Below are 21,414 nucleotides of genomic sequence, written 5' to 3'. Positions count from 1 at the left end.
TTGAAGAACACAACGACCATGTGGCCAACAGTCAGCTTCTTTCCAAGACACAATCCTTTCACATATCTTCTCTGCACTGAGCTACAAAGTGTCTCATCTATCTTCTTTAACGCCTTCCTCTCAACCTGTTTGAGAGAAAACACATTTGAGCTGTCACACCCAAAGTAAAAAATGGCTGAACCACACTGACAATAATGAAGAAATCAGACGCCCAAAACAAACTTACTAAAGTTTCTTGAGAAAGTATCAAAGTTTAACTTCTTAAAAACAACAAATGACCTCAAACAGGACAATTGTAGACTCCAAAAAACACATGTCTCTAAAGATGATATATTTCCAATATGATGGTTAAAATAACTCAATAGAAGTTCCATGCTCAATTCATCTCAGTTAAAAGAGAAAAAAAAACACCACTTATATATCTAAAAGTAAGGCACCACCCACAAGGTAATGTATCACGTTTCATTTGATTAATAGCCAACAACAGCAAACATAACGTATGGGAGCATTTAGTGTGCAGTAACCACACAGTGCTCCCACACTGTGAACACCAAGAGAAACAAACAGGCAGAAATAAAAGGCCTCAGGGAGCAGCTACCGCAGGAAGTCATTTGTCACATAAATAATAATCATTGACTAGCAAAGACTGAATTGTCCGTGATTATTGGCGATTAATGGCCAATTAGAGTACATTATTTGTTCTTCTGATTTCCACTGAGAATTGACATTTTCTCATGTATGTTCTCAATATAAAGTTTATTCATTTTAAAGATCTATTCACAAGGCACGACGACATATCTAAAATAAAGAGACTAACGGGAGGATTCTTAAAAGGGGCCATATTATGCTTTTTCCCTTTCCTGTAGTGTGTTATAGCTTTTAGTGCATGTAAATGGTCTGCAAAGGCTAAAATCCCAAAGTTCCCCCCCCCCTCCTCAATCGTAGTCCTTTGTTTACTTCCCCGACATAGTGACATCACGATGTAACACTTGCACTTCAGTTGGGTAGCGCTCCAACACATTATACATGGCTAACGGACCGAGAGTGAAAAGAGGAAGAGCTTTTTGAACATTAAAGTATGGAAACATGTCACAGTAGAGGCAAATATACAATTATGAAACCTGAAAATGAGCATAATAGGGCAACTTTAAATACATTCATAGTAAACCTAATAGTGGCTGCTCGCTAGCTACCTTATCAAAAATGTGTTTTCTGTTTACAAAAACACCAAAGTGGAGCAACATATATGACTTCCATTATTAAATTGCCCAGCTACACCACACCTCTAAGTGTTTTTTGAATTAACACAAAGCAACTGTGAACCTTATATATATATCCTGTTACTTTACTGCTTCTTCCCTCACCTTTTATCACAACCTCCCCAACTACTTTTACAGTTTCTAACTCTACCTTCCCTCCTGCCTTTCACCTCTCCTCTCCACGAGTACCAACACTTTATTATTCAGCAGGGCTTCGCAGGGACACTGTGAAATCACCTACTTCACGGATCCCTTATGGAATGTGACACTTCCCACACATCAAACGGCAGATCCTCTTTCTCTCAGTCTCTGTCTGTCTGATTCCCCCCCCCACCGCCTCCGTCCCTCCATCTTCTTTCAACCCTTTTACCCTCACAAGCAGAAGCAAAGTCACACAACGCAGATGTTTACAGCGCTCATCAAAGCCCTCATTGGGTAATTACATGTGTGACACAGAGGCGAGGCAGGGTGTTAAACTGTTCATTACGAGTAATGCTTCAGGATTATTGTTAACAGGATTGTTAGGATTACTTTGCAAAATCATTTGATAGGAAAGACCACCGGTGGTTGAAGTCCTAACCTCGCTACAGTGATTTTTATAAATGCACTCAGGGTGTGAACACCTCGAAATCACGGCTGGGTGGTTAAAAGTGCAGCAGAACTTCTAGCAACATCTGTCAATGACACTGGATATGTTCACCAGGCACTATAATGGATTTGGGGAGGAGTAACTTGAAGCAAGATGGGAGCAAAAGTTGATATGATCATAAGTCATATCAGGTACATTTAGTTTAGTAGCGTAAGTGCTGCTCAGCTTAATATTAAGAAGTTGCTACTTGTGAATGTATGTCATTGAGTAGTGAGCAGAGTGCTTTTTCATTATCAGATCCTTTCATTTGCATATTTCTGGAGATCTATAGGGGTAAAAAAAAAAAGTAAATATTCGGGGACATTTACAAAAAAATTAATTAATTTAGTTTTCATGCTTTATCTTTCCAGGTGTATCATAGGGTGACCAGGTTCCAACAAGCCACATGTGGAACAATACTGTTTGTTCATCGAACCCTTAAAAATAAAAAAATGATATTGAAACTATTAGCTTATAAGTATTTTTGACAACGCTTGACTTGGTTTATTGTTTACAAAAATAGTAAAATACTTAAATATATTCGGTTTGAGCGGATTCATTTTTACAACAAACAATCATCCGCCAACATGTCCGTATTTTTTTGATATGTCTAAGTCTGAAAAAATTACCGAGTGGGAAATGTTCATTATTTCAGCTGCTAAAACCTTATGTGTTTCTGTTTGGTTATCCTGTTTTGGTTTCAGTAAGAATGTATCCATAGATCAATATTTGTCTTGAGCCAGGCATTTCTTGTGAGTTTCATGCAGTGTTGCTTTAAATCGTATTCATCTCCAGTCCATGCATGACTGAAAAAGAAACTATGGTAAATGTCACAAAGACATTTCTGGGAATCGCCCTCCACCGGCTACACTCATTAGTAAATACATTTCGAGCCGTTGTTGATTGATTAACATCCGAAACAGCTTATGGTGAAAAGCTAAACAGCCATTGGATAAAAGCCAGGTTTTAGACGGATGACTGTCAAAAAGTGGGACAACTGGTCAGTCACCCTACATTTACATTATATTGTGACCCTTGAAGAGGCCCCAATGGATCAGAAATAATAACTTGAGAAATTGTAATAATTAAAAATGTTATTGAATATTCATATAACGTTTCTACTCAAACAGTCTGGACACCATCTGGAAACTGAACTGATGTGTAACACCACAGGTGAGAAATTAGCAGTCTTACAGTTGTAATACCTTCTTTTTTTTTAACAACACATACTTTATAGTATTTAGAGTTAAGTGTAAATGACTCGACTGAACCTTCTAAACATTTGCATGTCAGCACATATGTTTGCACACATGTTCTGCAATCTGTATTTTAGACATTTGGAACAGCCTAACATCAGGCTGGCTCAGCTGTTTAAAACAAGCTTCCAATGCTTCGGTTTATTATCCAATCAAGTATTTATCTTTCTTTTCATCATCGGTTTGCTTTATTACCCTTCCGAAAATAAAATGATTACCCCAAAAGACAATTGAGTCAATTGCTATTATAGTCTCTTAAGAACACTTTTGAAATTATAGCCCATATAGGCATAATTAAAAGCACAGCGAAAGAGAGTTAAAATAATATGATGTTAAATCGTTGGCTAAATATGCTACTATACTATTCTGTAATGGCTTTATCGGTCACTAAATGGAATAAAATCATGGCAAAAACTTTGTTTTCCCGATTTAACGTCAGAGGGTTTGCCGTTATATTTTATTTTATTATGAACATATGTGCAATGCCCTGTTGACATGCTGCTATAACAAAAACAATTCTCAATTTGGGATCAATAAAATCAATCTAATCTAACCTGACCTCCTTTGTGAGGCTTCATAACTTTTAACCTTACAAACAGGGCTTTTTTTAACTTGTTTACTCATAAATGACCAGTTACTCTTCCACTAGGAACAAATGTTTCTTTTGGCCTTGACAGCACTTCAGTTATGTTTTTGGGAATACATGTGGATGTTTTTTTCAACAGTTCCTGGATGTATGGGATATTTTTGAATATATTTTCAAATGTAAGCTTGTCTATCTGTCTAATATCACTAGAATAAAAAAAAAGAAATGCCCTGGCATGTATCACATGCATGCCAAAGGGAAGCCCGGTTTTCCTGTCTGTGACTCTGCCAGCCATGTGTAATCTAATCTGTAATCCCTAATCTCCATTGGGCCCAGTGACTGGATAACTAATCAAGCTGCATCTCTAATAAACTGAATGTGGGTGCTGTTGGGTGGTGTAATCCACTCAGTCTGCTGACAGCCACAATGACAACACAGTTAAAGGGACGGCAGTACCCTCCACTGTCAGACCACCATCTGCCTGCCCATCCCACTACTCCTTACTATGACTTGACTGCCAATTAACCATTTGTTAAAAAAACAGGAACAAACACAGTCCTTCAGGAAAATATTTCTACAGATGGAAGCCTTGGGAAGGAAAGCATTAATCTTGTATTTTTCTCATTTCATTCCACCGTGTGCTACCATTTCATTACGAGCAGATAAAACAACTCCCGTAAACATGAAAATGGTCTCCCAAAGCCTGTGTGAATTTTTATCTCCATTTTAAAAACAGCCAGCCAGCAAACATTCCAATATTTACAGCTATGGGGAGTAGCTGGAGTCTTTCATTGTCTAATATTAGAGTGGTCTTTATGTTTGGCCACTGTGCTGCTCACTTTAGTGTAGTGAGTTTAGTGCCTTGCTCAATTATACTTTATAGCCACACAGATTTTCTAAATCACTCTGGCTTGCAGATAACAGAATATTGCCAGCAGCTACAACACATTATACCAGCTCAAGTTTTCTTTTTTGCTCAGAGTTGATTACACTTCCCATTCTAAAAATAAAATGTCATCAGCTTGATTAAACTTTGATAGGCATGCAGAATGACACCTGCTACCAAACAACACACCGCACACCCCAGCAGCAGCAGCCTGCAAATCAAGCGCTTTCACTACGCCCCAGATTCCTGCAAATCTTGTTGATGAAATGCACCGACTAGTCGAGGGGGGCAAGCTGCTTTTTCAATGACAAATCTGGATGCAAAAGCAAAAACAAAGAAGCTTTCCACTGTGCAATGTTCCCTCATTCACAGCATGGATGGCACACAAGAAAAAAACAATAATAGAAGCGACGTTTTGCACAAATGCTGTTATAATATGATCATCTGGCGTCTTTGTTCTCAGACACAGATATTCGCGCCAGGAATCTGACACATCAGGTTGGTCTGTGGAAGTCTCAATAAGGAAAAAAAGAGTCAGTTGGAGATATTTGTTGTGAAATTCCGTTGCGACAACAGGACAGCTGTAGTGCAGATTGGAGAACTCATGGGGTGGCTGTGATTGTGGGAAAGAAAAAGCAAGTATTGACATATGTGACAAATCGCTTGCAACATACCTGCCTGATTGGTTGTCACATTGAGTGACACATACTGCTTGGCGTGCTCTTTTGCCAGTTCTGACACCCCGTTGACGGCCTCCAGCAGGAAGCTGTAGTTGGTGTGTGACTGCAGGTCGGCCACCATGACCGACGTATTTGACAGGCCGACGCGTCGGGGCAGAAAACGCACGTTTGGGCCGCATTCTTCCAAGCCCCTCCCCTCTGGCAGGACCTGTCTGCACAGGATGTTGTAGCGCACGTCCTTCCTGTTACCCGTTTCCATGGGGACGGACCACTCCAGGAAGACGCTGGTCTCGTTGACGTTGGAGATAGCGTTGCGTGGACCTGATGGAGGGCCTGAGAGAAGAAGGACCAATCATGTTAATGGTAAATGGAGTGCATTTATATGGCACTTATCTAGTCTTTCTTAAAAGTGCTTCAACATATACATGTACAAGGGGCAGCTATGGCTCAGGGGCTTAATGACTGATCTACCAATCAGAGGGTCAGTGGAAATTGGTCTTTGAGAGAGATATCTAAACCTGAATTGCTCCCGTAAACATTGCCATGGCTTTGGATTCCACTTGGACAAATGTAGGGTCATGTATCTTCAACATGTTGGCTGCAGGGTCTGGGGATCAGACCACCTATTTTTCTGATTGGTGGACGACAGCTCTACCTCAGGAGCCCCAAAGTCAACGTCTTGTAAAAGAGTCAACACACTTTAAAAACGTGATGTTATTTCTGCAACTCTATGTCCAAAAATAAAGGTAAATAAGACTTACAGTAAGCATGTGCAAATATAAAGGAGCTTTATCCTCACGTGTGCAGGCCATATTGGGAGGGTCGGAGTCGATCTTATACCATCCATCCTCACAACTGCAGGCGGTGGCTCCCGTCTGCCTGGCCACACTGTGCGGGGGACATTTACTGCAGGCCGGAGACTCCAGCAGCGAGCGGTAAAACCCCACTTTGCAGACTGATAGAGGAGGAGGGGGGGGCCCGGGTGGCATGGAGTGTTTGGGGTTGGATAAAGAAGAGATGAGATGATAAGAGGAGACGTACAAATACGAAAGGGAAGAGGGTCAGAGAGGTAAAAAAAGAAAAGTGGGGGAAGAGAAAAAGCAAGACAGCATGGTTAGTTCCTTTGAAAGAAAAGGAGGTCAGCATCAAAACCAAAAACAATTTGCCATTTGAATGGTTCTGGTTGTTTTGAGGTTCCTCATCAGAGATACCGGTGTTGAATTTAAAAGAATCATTTGTCACCTAGTTTGTGCCGCATTTGTATTTCCTTCTTTGTTCCTTTTTATGTCTTTTTATCTCCCCTCTAGGGATTATTGCTTTTATCCAACCGGTGAAACCCTGCTCTCGTCTTCAAGTTGTATTATCTTAAAAAAACAAACACTTTTCTGACTTTTTTTTTTCCTTTCGTGGAGCATCCCGTCAGTGCTTTTGCTTATTAAAAAGCTAATGCACTCACAGGAATCTTGTTTTGTTTGTCGCTTTGGATAAATTCAATCTAATGTACTGTAACCTTATTGAGAATTTTGTGCATCTGCTGCACAACATTGTCCCCACCGAGAAACCAATATGTGACACATATACAAACAGACAGACATAATCTCTCTTCCTCCCACACAAACATACACTCAGCTCAGACAGATCTATGTGGAGTAGGTAAACAGCGGGGTTACACACTCACATTGTTAACAAGCATACATAATCAACCTCCGTCTCCATGGTTACGCCCCAAAGCCAATCAATGACTGACTTATCGTCGCATTGTTGTTCCTGCTGATTTTTGCCGTTGCACCCATGCAGATACAAATCGACACATAGAGGATGAATTAATTATGATGCGTTTTGACTTTTTACAAGAAGGGCTGCAAAGATGCCCATAGATTGTCTATAGTCAGAGATAAATGAATGTTTCCTAAGGAGAAGACAGGGAGGGAGAGGAGTATAGGACAAAAGAGAGGCGATGTATTTGTCCTCCAAGGGCTTAAAGGTTAGGAGCTGTTGTTTTATAAATGTGCCTGCTGTAAAGCCCATCCAGGCTGCAACTGGGATTAACAACTACATAATTAAACTGCAGGTAAGAAGACAAAGGGATACAAGGGGAGAAAGAAGGGGAAGGTAAAAAGGAAATGATGGCGGGAGAGATGGAAGGAAGAAGGAAGACAAGTTTACGAGCAAGGACGGTGAGAAAAAGAGTAGAGGGGATGAGACAAAGGAGGAATATAAGGGGAGATTTGTGTGTGTGTGTGTGTGTGTGTGTGTGTGTGTGTGTGTGTGTGTGTGTGTGTGTGTGTGTGTGTTTCAGGCGTTTGGCGGCAATGGCTCTGATTCCCCTTGACGGAACCTTGGTCCTTTGTCATGGAACATTAGGCCTGAAAAATTCTCCCTCTGCCCTGAATCGCTCCGTGTCTCACCTCTGATTCACACACAGACAAATAAAATAAGTCTTGTGTATTTTCGTATGTGCTTGGCATGTATGTTACCACACAAACCCTAATTACTAAGATGTGGAGGCATTTGTGAAGATGACCTAATTTTGAATGAGCAGATAGTCATACAGCTGATGACATAATTCATGCTCAACAGCACACGGACAGTATTGTATGCCCTGGGGGGTTAGGTTTTTTCAGATGTGAAAAGATGGACTTTTTTTGTTGCTGCTGCCATTACATTTTTCGTGGGATACAGTAAAATGGATCCCAACGCATTTCCATTTACTTCCTCATACTTCGATGAAGCCAACAATGATGTACAGCCTCATTCCATTCTACGTGTGTGCGTGTGTGTGCCTGTGCGTGTGAAGGTCTGCAGCATTCAGGGCAGTAGGACACACCAGATCCTTTGTCTGCCTTTGCCCGCCACCACGTGCACATTTATGGTTGCATACAGATTTATTGCCATAGTCATTTCATCCTCCAAAACCCCCCATGGTCAAAGCAATAAAAGTTGGGTGGCAGCCAGCCACACACACACACACACACACACACACACACACACACACACACACACACACACACACACACACACACACACACACACACACACACACACACACACACACAGAGAACTGATGTTTATTTGTACATATATTTATCTTTGGTGCTTAGCTCTCACATGATGTTTTGTGCCTGTGCTGCACTACCAAATACCACCTGTCAATCAAACAGCATGCTGTGGGCACAGAATGGTATTATAGTGGCTCCTTTTATGGATGTCCTGTTATTGTTTTGGAGTTTTTGTTGAGTTTTTTGTCTGTTGCAGAGGGTAACTACTTAGTATTTATTCCACATGCAACAGGAACTATATGAGGCAATATAGTAACTATACAATCCTAGAGAATTAAACAATGGATTAGTAAAAATGTAAACTTCATTGTGGCATATGTAAAAACCAAACTGCATTGCTGAATAAAGACACAGCCAGCCTGATTGAAGTAGGAATGTAAATAGACAAATGCACATTTGCTAATATTGTGGTGTCAGAGATTATATGACAGGTTTTGATTACATTAATATAATGCACCCATTTCCGCTGGAATCTGCACATGATCATGAGAACGATATAAACATTTGCAATTCAAATGTGCAAATTGGTGTGAAAAAAAAATCCATCGCATGCCACTTTAATGAAAACCAATTCCAGTGCACTAATACGCACCAACAGTGTACATGTTAGGTTATTTATTACCATTAATTCTAGCTAATTTCCATTCAGGCTACATAGATTACACATGCTCTGAAGGAAAAATGAACATGTGTGGTAATCAACTGTAAGCATGTATTGTTGGACATGACTTGACAGCATGAGTGTGAGTGACTACATGGTTATATCATGCGCCTTTTTTTATGTTTTTTCTCCATTTTAAAGATGTACCACATGCAGGCAAAAGGGGACATGAAGGTCAGGGCAGCCAGCTGAAGGCAGAAACTAGGATAAAGCGATTAAAATGCCACAGAGAGTGAAAGAGAGTGTGTGTTCAGTATGGACTCTAAAAAGCTGAAGGGTAGGCCTTAAAGCCAATGGTGTGGCTGTCAGGACAAGATAGGACAAAAACATGTAAGTTGACTAAATGCCACTTAAATGGCAACTGAATTAGTGCACATGTGAATAACTGATTACAAAAAACTGTACACACCATCCGCCACAGCGAAATAAACAGTTGTTAATAGAAATGATAGACATACATATAGTCAAATGTGTATACTTAAATATGAAGAAAACATTTCGTTTTGAGTTCTATTTTTGTGTGGCTCTGTGAATGGTAAAGGCATCATCATAGCAAAAATAATGAAATTACCATAAGCTACAGCTACTTTGTTCGTCATTAGGAAATATGTGCATGCTAACACACTACGTACCAAGAAGTGAGCTAGCTAATATATGCTGATAAACACACGAGTATAGCATGTAAAACAATATATATATACATTGTGAATTAAGCTGTTAGCATTAATGTGAACTCAAACAAAGATTTCTGAATGAAAGGTTATTTCCCCCCAAAAAAGAACATACTTTGCGCGTCATTAACAAATGTCCGCATGCTAACACGCTAAACACCCAGAAGGGGGAACGGTAAACAAATGCTAATAAAAATGTTGTCACTGTACATACAGCATTAAGCTAAACATGCAGTGTTAATTAAGCTGGTAGCATAGCTGTATACTTGTACAAATAAGTTGATTGAGACATTCCCAATTTGTTTTTTAGCAAAACCAGGAAATGTATTAAACCATTTTCAATAATGAATAATATATCTCTATAATAGAGTCTACCATACACTCCAACCTTTAAGCCGATACAATATTAAACATAACTACTTTTGGAAAGCGTTAAAAATAATCTCCTTATTCAGTGACTACTTTCTTCTTTTAATTGAATCATCTTTTCATTTTTTATTTTAATAGATGTCCTACGATGAAGGCTCTCCAGATGCAAGGACAGTCAGGCTGTTAGATCTTTGGATCAGGTGCTTTACTCGTTAAATAATCTTTAAAAGACACTCCCACTCACACGTAAATCTTCATATCTGAGCACACACACACACAGACACACACACAGACACACACCAATTGCTGTGGTGAGATTAGTTATGGTCATGGCTGGCTGACTGAAATGGCTCATTCCTCATTGTGAATGCAAGTGAGTAGACCGCGTTGGTGGTATTGTGTGTGTGTGTGTGTGTGTGTGTGTGTGTGTGTGTGTGTGTGTGTGTGTGCCCTTGGGCAAGCTGTCTTTCTGATGCCACGCAGCACTTAAAGCACAGCACAAAGGGTAATAGGTAATTAATATGCAATACACACTTAATGCTCTTTTATGCATTTGTGTGTGTGTGTGTGTGTGTGTGTGTGTGTGTGTGTGTGTGTGTGTGTGTGTGTGTGTGTGTGTGTGTGTGTGTGGTTAATACGTAATTAATATGCATCACACACTGGCATCCCAGGCAATTAAGGATCCAGCAGTGTCCATTGATGCTTCTTAACGAGCGTCCTCTTTAATTGGAAACATTTCACTGTAAACATGTTGATTTATATGACTGGCTGTCGTTTGGTGGGATTAGGGGGAGAAAGCGATTAAGGCAGAGGGAGAGGGACATACTCCAAAGGGGGGAGGGGCTTATAAAACAGAAGTTAAAGGCCCCATACTGTGTATCAAGAGAAAAGTGTGATAATTGAAAAATAATGCGTTGAATTATGTTGCCTGTCTTTCAGATCTGCTCCACATCTTTCCCACAAGTCACTTGAATATTTTGGTTTCTGTGTTATTCTGATATCCAGATGCAAAATGCAACGAAAATATTGGTTTGTTTTTTTAATGTGTATTTGTGTTTTAAAGCTGGATTTGGGAAAATGATTTGCCAGCTTTTTTGAAAGGGCGTAATATGGACCATGAAAGAACTGATTCACAGGATGGGAACACACATTATTTTTCACTTTTTGAAACAGCCTCTTTGTTTCCCAATGCCCTACTTATGAACTATAAGGTAAGTAGCGTGTTTATGTTGTAAGTGGTTAAAGTGGAACTTCTAACAATCTCATGTATTATGTTCGATACTGTTATCAAAAGTAATGCAATTTTTTTGCAGGTTTTGAATGATAGTTTAGGAGAGTAGAATTATGAAGAAGATACATTGCAACTACCCAAGGAAATGCCAGATCAACATTTTCCTAAATAAACTTCCTGAGTAACTACACTTAAACCATTCTTACTGCAGCTACGTTCCACCACAACAAGATTTTACTAAATATGACTAAAAAGCCAAATGGCACAGTTTTTGCTCTACGTGACATCCACTTATATTTCCTCTTTTCCTGTGACTCTTCCAGCTGTACACAGAATCATCAGGATTGACATGAAAGTAAACTTTGACAGCAGAAACACAAAAATGGAACGGTTGAATTTCAATACAATGCCTATTCTGTGAACAGATAGTATTGTGAACCAATAAACCAGGCAAGGAAACACAGTAAATATCCTCTTCCTGTATTTGTCCCACAGCGAGCTACTGGCCTAAAGGAACATAAACACTGAATGTGTGTGTCTGTTTGTGTGTGTGTGCATGCATGATGGTGTCATGCCTTCATGCATTATTGTAATATAACTGTGTGTATGTGGCCAAGTACGCTCATATTTGTATATGCTTCTATGAGAACACAAACACAGCCAGGTGATAATACCATAACAATATACAACCCAGTCAATGGGGTTTTCCTGTCTGATGGGTGGCAGAGGAGGGTCATTGTTCAGCACCCAATTATTCTCAGGCCACAAGCTGACACAAAGAGGTCAAACTGCTCACAATGGCTTTCGAACATAAATCAATTTATCGGCCCGGTCAGAGTCTGGTGGCGGAGGTCAAACATAACCCATACATCATAACGATACGTCAAGTGTCAAACTATGCTAAATATTAATGACACTACATAATATATTGCTATTAAAGGCATTTTTATTTACTTGATGGATGTACACATGCAAACACAAATTGCAAGCGCATAAATGAGGTGAAAAAGGGTCAGGATGTCACGCCATTCAAATACTCGTGAGACATGTGGAGTGTGCATAAAAATGGTGGTGAATCACATTTCTTTTGACCTATTTAAATACAAGAATGAATAAAATAATCTTTTTACGTGTGCACATTTATATTACATTGTTCTATTTCCCTTGAAGATGTGGTTTGTGTATAATTCATGCCTTCAATTCACCAGATGCTCCATAAATAAAGAAATGATGGGGTTATTTACAGGTTTTGAAATACAATTTTCTCTCTGACGTTTGAAAAGATATAGCCAGGATTTAATGGTTTGAGATCATTTTACAGCGGCGATATATTCTTCTAGGGCTGCTATTTATTATAGATTTACTTTTTCACGGTTTATTAATTGATCATAAAATGTCGTGTAAATAGTATAAAATGTCGATCCATGTTTGACAAGAAGTGTCTGTCTTGCTTTGTCAGTCCAAAACCCAAATATAGTATGTATCGGTTTAACGTGATGCAAAACAGTGTAAAGCAGGACATTTCCAGAGAGGCTATTAAAAGCATTTTCTGTCATGTTTTGTATAAAAACTTACAGTACTTCAACGATTAATCTATTATTTGAAATTAGCTAAACAAATTAGTTATGTTTTTTTCTGTAAACTGTGCTTTGAAGAATATGAATTATACAATATATGCAGTGTGGTGGGGAATTAGGGGGGTCATAAGATATTTAAATGGTGTACCATTTCCTTCAATCTAATAGGAGATCAGTTTGAGGTCAGAGTAGATCATTACCAATAATTGGCCAAAATAGCAACAACAACAAAAGTTATTGTTAAAAGATATTTTTTAAGTGATCAGTTCATGCATGAATTTTGATAATTGATATAGTTAGTGTAAAGAGTAAATGACACAGTAAATACCATTTTGCCTATCTCACATTAACACACACAATGCATGCTCCATCTCCAACTATGTCTGCATGAACCCACCATCTCCTCTTTCCAGACTCCTAGAGAGACTACAAAGTAAAACATATTGCTGATGTGTGACTGCTGTGAAACTGAATCATTGAGAAACGTGTCACCTGACCTAAATACAACGAAAGGGTCCACAACAACCAGTCCAACCAGTCCTAGCAGCCACCTCTAGAGACACCACTGTGCTTTCATGGAAAGACGCTGGCTGTGCTGAGTGAAGCATTTTATTAATATTTCACCGACTGCAGGAATGTGTGCGTGTGTGTGTGTGTGTGTGTGTGTGTGTGTGTGTGTGTGTGTGTGTGTGTGTGTGTGTGTGTGTGTGTGTGTGTGTGTGTGTGTGTGTGTGTGTGTGTGTGTGTGTGTGTGTGTGTGTGTGTGTGTGTGTGTGTGTGTGTGTGTGTGTGTGTGTGTGTGTGTGTGTGTTTATATCTTTGTGAGGGCATTGTGACTGGCCCATATTTCTTCAAAGGGGTGTTTGAGGGTTAGGATTAGGTTTGGGTCAAGGTTGGGGCAAATGGGGTTAAGCACCTAGGTATGTTGGTTATGTCTTGAGATGGGGGGGGCTTGGCTGTGTCAAGAACGCCCCTCGCAAGTATAAAAAAAACATGTGAATATGTGTGCACGTTAGCAGGGGGAAGGGTAAAAAGGGAGGAAGCACTTCTGGGAAAGTCAGTTTACCCAACAAGCACTCAGGAAGCACTTTAGTTGTCATGACAGCATCGCCACGTTGAGATGATGGGGTGATGGAGAGGGGGGTGGGGAGGAAGATGGAGGAGGAGAGAATGTAGTGAAAGAAGTCAGCAGGAGCAGCAGCTTCATATTGAACAGGATCTGGAAAGATGAATGGCGGCTCTTTCGGCAATAGATCCAGTCGATTCATATTTCAGGAGATGACGGAATCAAAAAGGCTTCCTGCCACTTGCAGATTTTGGCGCCATCATTCACCGTGCTGCTCTGTCGCTCGAGCAACTCAGGGATGAGTAAGCCTTTCTGAATACTGATAACTCGAATGATAAAATGCAAAAGGTAGAGGGGGGCAAATATCTGACTGGCGACGTGATTAAAGTTCAGTTAGTTCTAATCAAAATGTAGGATAAATCTAATAGGCCTTCATGTATGGCAGCGGTTCAAACATGTATATTGATTTGCTTATTATATACACAGTACAATCATCAAACATTTACGATGGTTAAATTAGAAAATAAATGAAAAAATTAAAGGAAAGTTTACATTTGTCCTGCTGTCATTTTAACTACTGTCATTTTGACGAGGAACCCAGTCATAGAAAATACAGTTTAGAAAATATTTATCAACAGTAGAGTCTTTAAATATTTAGTTTTCATCCCCATTTGCTAAGAAATACAATCATTAAAGATATGATGGCAACTTTAGAAGGAAACTTAAGTAAATAAAAAGTTACATTTTTCCTTGAATTGTAGCCATTAAAAAGTACAGGGGATTGCTGGGAGATATCTTCCACTACTGTGTCTTGTAAATCCCCTGAGGAATGGGCCAAATCTTTCACAAAAGGAATACATTGCTTGTGACATCACAAAGGTGCAATGCTATATTAAAACGGTGTCAATTAAGCAGAAAGATTCTCCATTCTACAGAAGTCTATGAAAACATTTCAAATCTATTTGGATCTCCGTCAAGTCAAAGTCAGATTTCCGCACAAAGAACAATAAATCAAAGAGGTTATAGAACTAAGTGGATCCTTATCAGCAAACACGGGTAATCATTTCGAATTAGCTGATGCTGTCACAATCTCTGTTACGCAAGCTACTGTAAGTCTCTATTCACCATCCACCACAAGCCCCACATTGCAAGTGTGAGCTGCCTGTTCGCTATCTCATAATTCCCTCGAGGTAGAAGCCAGAAAGCTTCCTGCCAGAGAGAGAGTTTGTGATGGCACCACCGGCACCGTGACCAGATCGAGTTTGACATGTGCTGCAGTGACGTCTGACAGGCAGGCAAACAGAGGAACATCGGGGGAGTCCTGACACCCAAACAAAGTATTGCCATGGGAAATGCAGCACTACCCATGACACACTTACGCGACACTCGAGGAACGAAACCCTACGGTGTTATTATCCTACCATTGAGCAGCAGTTCATCATGCCACACCATTCTTTTAATTGATGATAACATCAGTCGTCCTCTTCCCTTCGTATTCCTCATCTTCTGTCGTCCTTTTTTCTTCTTCTCTACCAACCCTCCCCCACAACTTCCCCCACAACTTCCCCCTACTTCGCTGCCCATCTTATACCTCCAAGTATTTTCTTTTGAATTCATCTCAGCCTGATTTCTAACATCACAAAGCTGTCAATCCCAGGATTCCATTCAGCCTTTATTTCATCTTCCCAACATGACATTCAGCTCAACTTCCGAACATATAATTTAGTCCTTATTCCATTATTCCCACATTAAATCCAGCCCTTATTCCATCATTCAAGTGTGTCACTTAGCTCCTTTCCTATCATACGCAATTATTGAATCACTCAAGAAACCCTTATTGTTCACTCTTCTCGCTTCTCCTTCCATTATACGAGCACTATTTCCAAATATAGTCTATCATTCAAACAGTCATTTAAATTATTATATAATTAACATTATAATGTTCTGTATGGTTTCAAAGGATTTTTTTTGCAAATGCAAACATACTATGCTGCTTTCACTTTCAAATATCTTACATTAGTTCTGGCCAACCACTATTCAACACACTGTGTGGTAGTCTAAGGGCCGGGACATGTCTTCACAGTGGACCAATCACAACAGAGCCGGCCAGCTAACCAATCAGAGCAAACTGGTCTCTGGTTTCAGACAGAGGGTGAAAAAATAGACCTTTTTGAACATTACAGCATGTACATATGTCACAATAGAGACATAAAATACCAATATGAACGTGAAAATGAGCATTATTTGCCCTCTTTAAGAGAAAATATCCTTAAGTTGTAAAGTAGAGTTGTACCTTGTAAATGTATGATAAACCAACTTGGATATTCTCTTAGTTCAAAGTCACAAATGTATCACAAAGCATAGTCATAAAGAGTCAAAGAACCACATGACTTCTCTTAAGGTAGGAACAACCTCAACACATCATAGAGGTTTACTTATGGACAACTACATTGCGTAGCATTCAGCAATAGAACATTACATTTTTAGCTTAGTGATTTCAGCATAAGCATCCGTACTATTCGAAGAAAATGACATACTGATTTGGGTGGGGCAATAGCTTTTGTAGGCTACGTCTTTTTTTCCTCGTAAATTTGATGTTTTTTTTCTTTTAGGTTTACCACTTTTTTCCTCAGGGAATATCAATGTTTTTTCCTCTCAGAAATGTACAACTTCAATCAAGGAATTTCTATGTCTCTCCAAATAGAACCCCCATTCCCCTCTGGCTCTTTAATGTATATGAAATGTTTCCTATAATGGCCTGAAAATACTGTCATATTACCTGCTCAAAACTGCTCAGCAAACCCAAATGAGTAGTAAATGGCAGAAAATGGCTCCCATCGATGTACAAAATGTCATAAATAGCCACGTTTCTCAAACGCCATTCAGATCTTTTTCCTCCACATTCAATTCAAACATTACTCCAATGTTCCTTTCAGCCATTATTCTCACATACTTTCTAGTATTCACTCAGCCTGAATCACATCTGCGAGGCTGAACTCAATCTACAGTCCCCCCCCCTCCCTTCCTTCTCATCCATCTGGCCAATTCTATCCTCAGTTATCCTTTTCTTTATCGCAATCACCACTGAAACAACACTCATCCATCTCTGCGTCTCTCTGCCCTCACACCCTGTGGCGAGAAACCTTCCATTTATCTTGTGTCCCCTTGTTTTGCCATCACTTCTGCTCTCCGTAATCCTCCAATCTTTCCTTCTCTCCATCCATCTATGTACCCACGGAGGCGCTCCCCTCCTCCCCCATGCCTCTCTCTTCACTCTCTCTGTGCTGACAGTGCTGCAGGCTACCACCAATTATCCCAGCTAAAGTTGTGCCTGCGTCTATACATCTCACACAAGCACATACAATATCTTTAGATGTCACCCAACACAAAATCATAAATCTCCGTAACGAGACAGGACCACCACGTGCTTTACATGTGAATATATTCACTTTCCGTCTACGTGACTCTTAACCGTGAACAAATGATACGGAAACAGGTCATTTATTTCCTATAATGTCATGTAAATAAACAAAAAACTCAAGTTAAGACAAAATACCTAGCAGAACAAAGCAATGAATAACAACCCAAATCCAACAATGCATTTCTGTACAGTTGTTGGAAAATGTATGTTTAGCCTTTTTCCAATATTTCCCCAACGTGACAACATAGTGAGTTTATGGGAGAAGGGAAGGAGGCTAATAAGACAGAATTGTATTGTTGACGGAGAACAATTGAGGGATATTTCAGAGACTTAAAGAGGAGAAGAATGAGGCCAGAAGTGTATAAACGACAGGAGAGTGCTGATGTAGGTGGCAGTAATAAAGAGGAATAGAAAGAAATAAAGAAGGAGGGAGAGACAATGAATGATAGGCAGTCACTTAAAGACAAAATGAGCAAAGGAAAAGGAGGGGATAGACTGAAAAAAAAAGAGAAAGCAAATGAGACAAAGAACAGGAGATGTACAAATGACGGGAAGAAAAAAGACAAAGAGGGGGGGAAATAGCTGTCCGTAACGAGTTTTGTCCTACATTCACACTGGCTGCGTTAAATCATGCTCTACTAGGCGGCACAAGCAGCCAATCCAGCCAGGATATAGACGTATTCTCTCACATTGTAATGTAGTATGACCTGCAACTCACTGTTACAAAATCTACATGCTTAAAAACCCACAACAAAACAGGCAATCAAATAACGTGGCTATTAACAATGGAGTCTTTTTCAAAAGAGCTCTACCCTTTAGAACATCCCACTGACATTCACAGAGAGGGTAAAGTTGACATAATAGAGTGGAAATTAAAAACCTGGTACATGTTCTCACATCCATATTGCTGGATAGTTAGTACCAGAACATCAGACAGCCAAACACATATAAAAAGCCTCAATACTAGAACTGCTTGGGTATGTATTCCAGGCACGTTTGAAATGTCTCACAAAGAGAATTCAACACTTAATTCCACCGTTGCTGATTGAAATGAACATGAAAAAGTGTTTTCCAAAGCAGCGAGCACGTTTGGTTACAAAGCTGAAGAAAGAGAGGAAGTCCTGCCATGTTTCTCTCTGTAGACACTTCAAAGATCAGTTTCATCTGCATGCAAAATTGGAAAAAAAGAAAAATCTTCATTAATTGCTGGGAGTGTGTTCTACTGAGCTTGTTGACTTCCTTTTAGAGGACCATTATACACAAAACTCAATCAATCTGTGAGCACTGGAGATGTTTTTTTTATTCTAAAACGTTTAACCATTGGATGGAAAATTAGCATATCACACAACTTCATCTTCACCGTATGCACAACAGTGTGAAATCATTTAAATGGAAATCAGTTAAAGCACCTCTAACTTTGTTCTGTTGCTACCGGACGGGGAAAACAGTGCTGTTACCTTCTTGAAATACATGCAGGCAGATTTGATCAGTGTCAACAAAATAGCGGTCTCACAGCCCGTGAACAGGAGTACAAAGGGAATGCCACTTTTGTCCCTCTCTTTTATGCTTGGTTGGTCTACACCAGAAAATACTTTGCTGCCTTTTTTTCATGTCTCTTCAAACAAAAAAACAGTTGTAATCTTCGCTGCCGTCTATAGGCCTACAAGAAGCTCTTCTCTCTTTTTTTGTCCATAGATAAGTGGAAACAGATTTCACACAAACTACAAAACCTTGTGAATTCCAATTATTAAGCGTCTTCCCACTTAAAAACAAGGGAAACATGGTTTCTTCCATGATCTTTGACACATATTTGCACAGTTTGCAGATGATAATGTTGATACATCACATTTTCGTCCAAAAAATATACACTTACTCAAAATACTGTCAATATCCTTGTTAAAATAAATTCATCTTCATTTAATTGCTTGATTTCATAGTGTGTAGAGTTTCTTAAAACACATACTATTTCTTAAACTGCACCTCAGTCTACACAGACAGTGCACACGCTGCTGACATGCTGCTGATGCAATGCAGCTGATGTACGGTAAATAATGTATGAATGTTGGCACCATCAAAGTATGTTCCCTTTACTTCAAAGAATCATACTCTTAAGAACAACCGAGACTAAAAGTCTACAGCCAGCTCTGTGATGCTGTACTTATAGATATTAGATCAAGCTAATGTCAACTTGACAATATTACCATGCTAAAGTATGAAAGGCATAATGTTAAACACGGCCATTGTGATTCATCCTCTAAGAGAAAGAGAAACTGCAGTCCACATTTTTTATTTTAGCATTAGCCTTATTGATATTATGCTAATAGCTAACCTGTTATTGGAGAATTACTGGCAACAAAGTCAGCGACATATGTTAACCATGAGTAGTCATGATGTTGTTTAAATTATTATGGAGAAGTTTAACGTGATGACGAAGGGAAGACACGTTGTGAAGAATCAAAAACAAAGGGTGATCCTTTTTGTTTTTTTTAAAGGGGTCAGGTTCTTTCCGTCAGGACTAGAAAGCAAACCTGGAGCTTTCAAACTAAAATAGCAACAATAGTATTTTTGAATGTTTCCGTCTAAGTAAGGAAACACCAAAAATAATATGGCTTCTAGGCATAAATGTAGGAAAAGTTTTCCATTTTAAAACCAAATCATATTATTGGGGAAGAAGTTGAAATCATATGTCCATTAATGTAGTAAGACAAGTCCAATACAGCAAAAAGTCACAAGATTGCATTATTTTGTAATCAATCCACAGTACCTGTTGTGTTATAAGTAATTCTGAAGTTTACGCTTTTTTATTCTTGGGTATTTACATAATAAGTATATTATTCATCCAGTGGTGCAATACCATGCAGTCTATGTGCAACACACAACACAGGTCGCTTTCCGAAACTGCACAAATATAGTCATCATTTCTAAATACTCAAGACCAAAACCTGTTGCCATGCAGCGCTGATATACCCAGTACAGAATGAGCTCTTGAGTATGACTGCTGAACACCAGAGTTATATTTTAGCCCTGTCAGCTTCAGATATGTGACAGTCTATGTGACTGTACTGTCGGTGGCAGCATGACTCCGGGCAGGCCACTGGCAGCTACTGCTAATGATCTCCCCACAGAGACTCCATTTCTGACTAAGTTAAGCTCGAGATAGTGCGCACTTTGTTACACAGCTTCTATGTTTTACCATGTGATTACAAGTTACTGAGCTAATAAGGGGGGTGCTGTTTTAAAAAAGGCGATGATTTAATTCTGCAGGCATTGTATGACAAAGTCTATGGAAAACCACTTCTGCCATGCACGTCACCAACCAGCCTCCTCTCAGAGTCAAGTATCCAATGCATGCAATCATACAGGCTTTGTGGCACAGGAATGACATGGCAATATTTAGTGTATTAAAGAGGCCCAATTATGCTTTTGGGGTTTTCCCTTTTCTTGTGCGTTTAAAGAAAATGGCCTGCAAAGGCTAATACTACCCCCTGCCTGAAATGCCTTGACTGGACACCTTGGTTTACTTCTGCAACATGGTGACACCGCTCCTATGTTCTAGCGGGCCAACACATTGTACATGATAGGGTAAGGGGCGGGACATCTCTAAGCGGTTGACCAATCGTAACAGAGCCGGCCAGCTAACCAATCAGAGTAGACTGGGCTCTGGTTTCGGACTGAGGGGGAAAAGAGGTGATGCACTTTTTGAACATTAAAGCATGGGAGGTCACAAAGTATACCAAGTGTGTCACGGGAATGGCTAGCTCACAGTCCGTTACTTTGATTTTCTAACTAGGGAGTGGTTTTTGTTTATCGTTTGACAACTTCTCAAGTACTTCCTCTCTAATAGAAAACGAAAAAGTTAAAACGTGCAGATACTCAACCATACACGTGATAACAAGACTTAAGATATTTATATGGAGGTAATAATGTTTTTGTATAATACAAAGCGCGAAGACATGAGTTTCGGGTATACAATCAAATCGAGTTTTGCACACGGGAGTTCATAATTTCCCGGGATAAATACGAGTATAAGTCCAAGTATAAAACATAAAACACCGATCATGACA

The 21,414-nt window shown here is 39.6% G+C and overlaps 1 protein-coding gene across 1 annotated transcript in view; it reads right to left on the bottom strand.

The window, feature by feature from the left end:
- Positions 1 to 21,414, bottom strand: part of epha5 (EPH receptor A5) — a 65,654-nt gene that overhangs the window by 29,805 nt on the left and 14,435 nt on the right. The window contains exons 4-5 of the mRNA XM_010793351.1: positions 6,095 to 6,250; positions 5,290 to 5,628 (exon numbers count right to left, since the gene is read on the bottom strand). Of these exons, the coding sequence (XP_010791653.1) occupies positions 5,290 to 5,628; positions 6,095 to 6,250 (495 nt within the window). The remainder of the gene's footprint in view (positions 1 to 5,289; positions 5,629 to 6,094; positions 6,251 to 21,414) is intronic.

This window comes from Notothenia coriiceps, unplaced genomic scaffold (assembly GCF_000735185.1).
Source record: "Notothenia coriiceps isolate Sejong01 unplaced genomic scaffold, NC01 NC01_scaffold00037244, whole genome shotgun sequence".
Classification (NCBI taxonomy): Eukaryota; Metazoa; Chordata; class Actinopteri; order Perciformes; family Nototheniidae; genus Notothenia; species Notothenia coriiceps.
The sequence above is the reverse complement of the archived record's forward strand: the minus strand, read 5'-3'. Positions and strand labels throughout refer to the sequence as shown.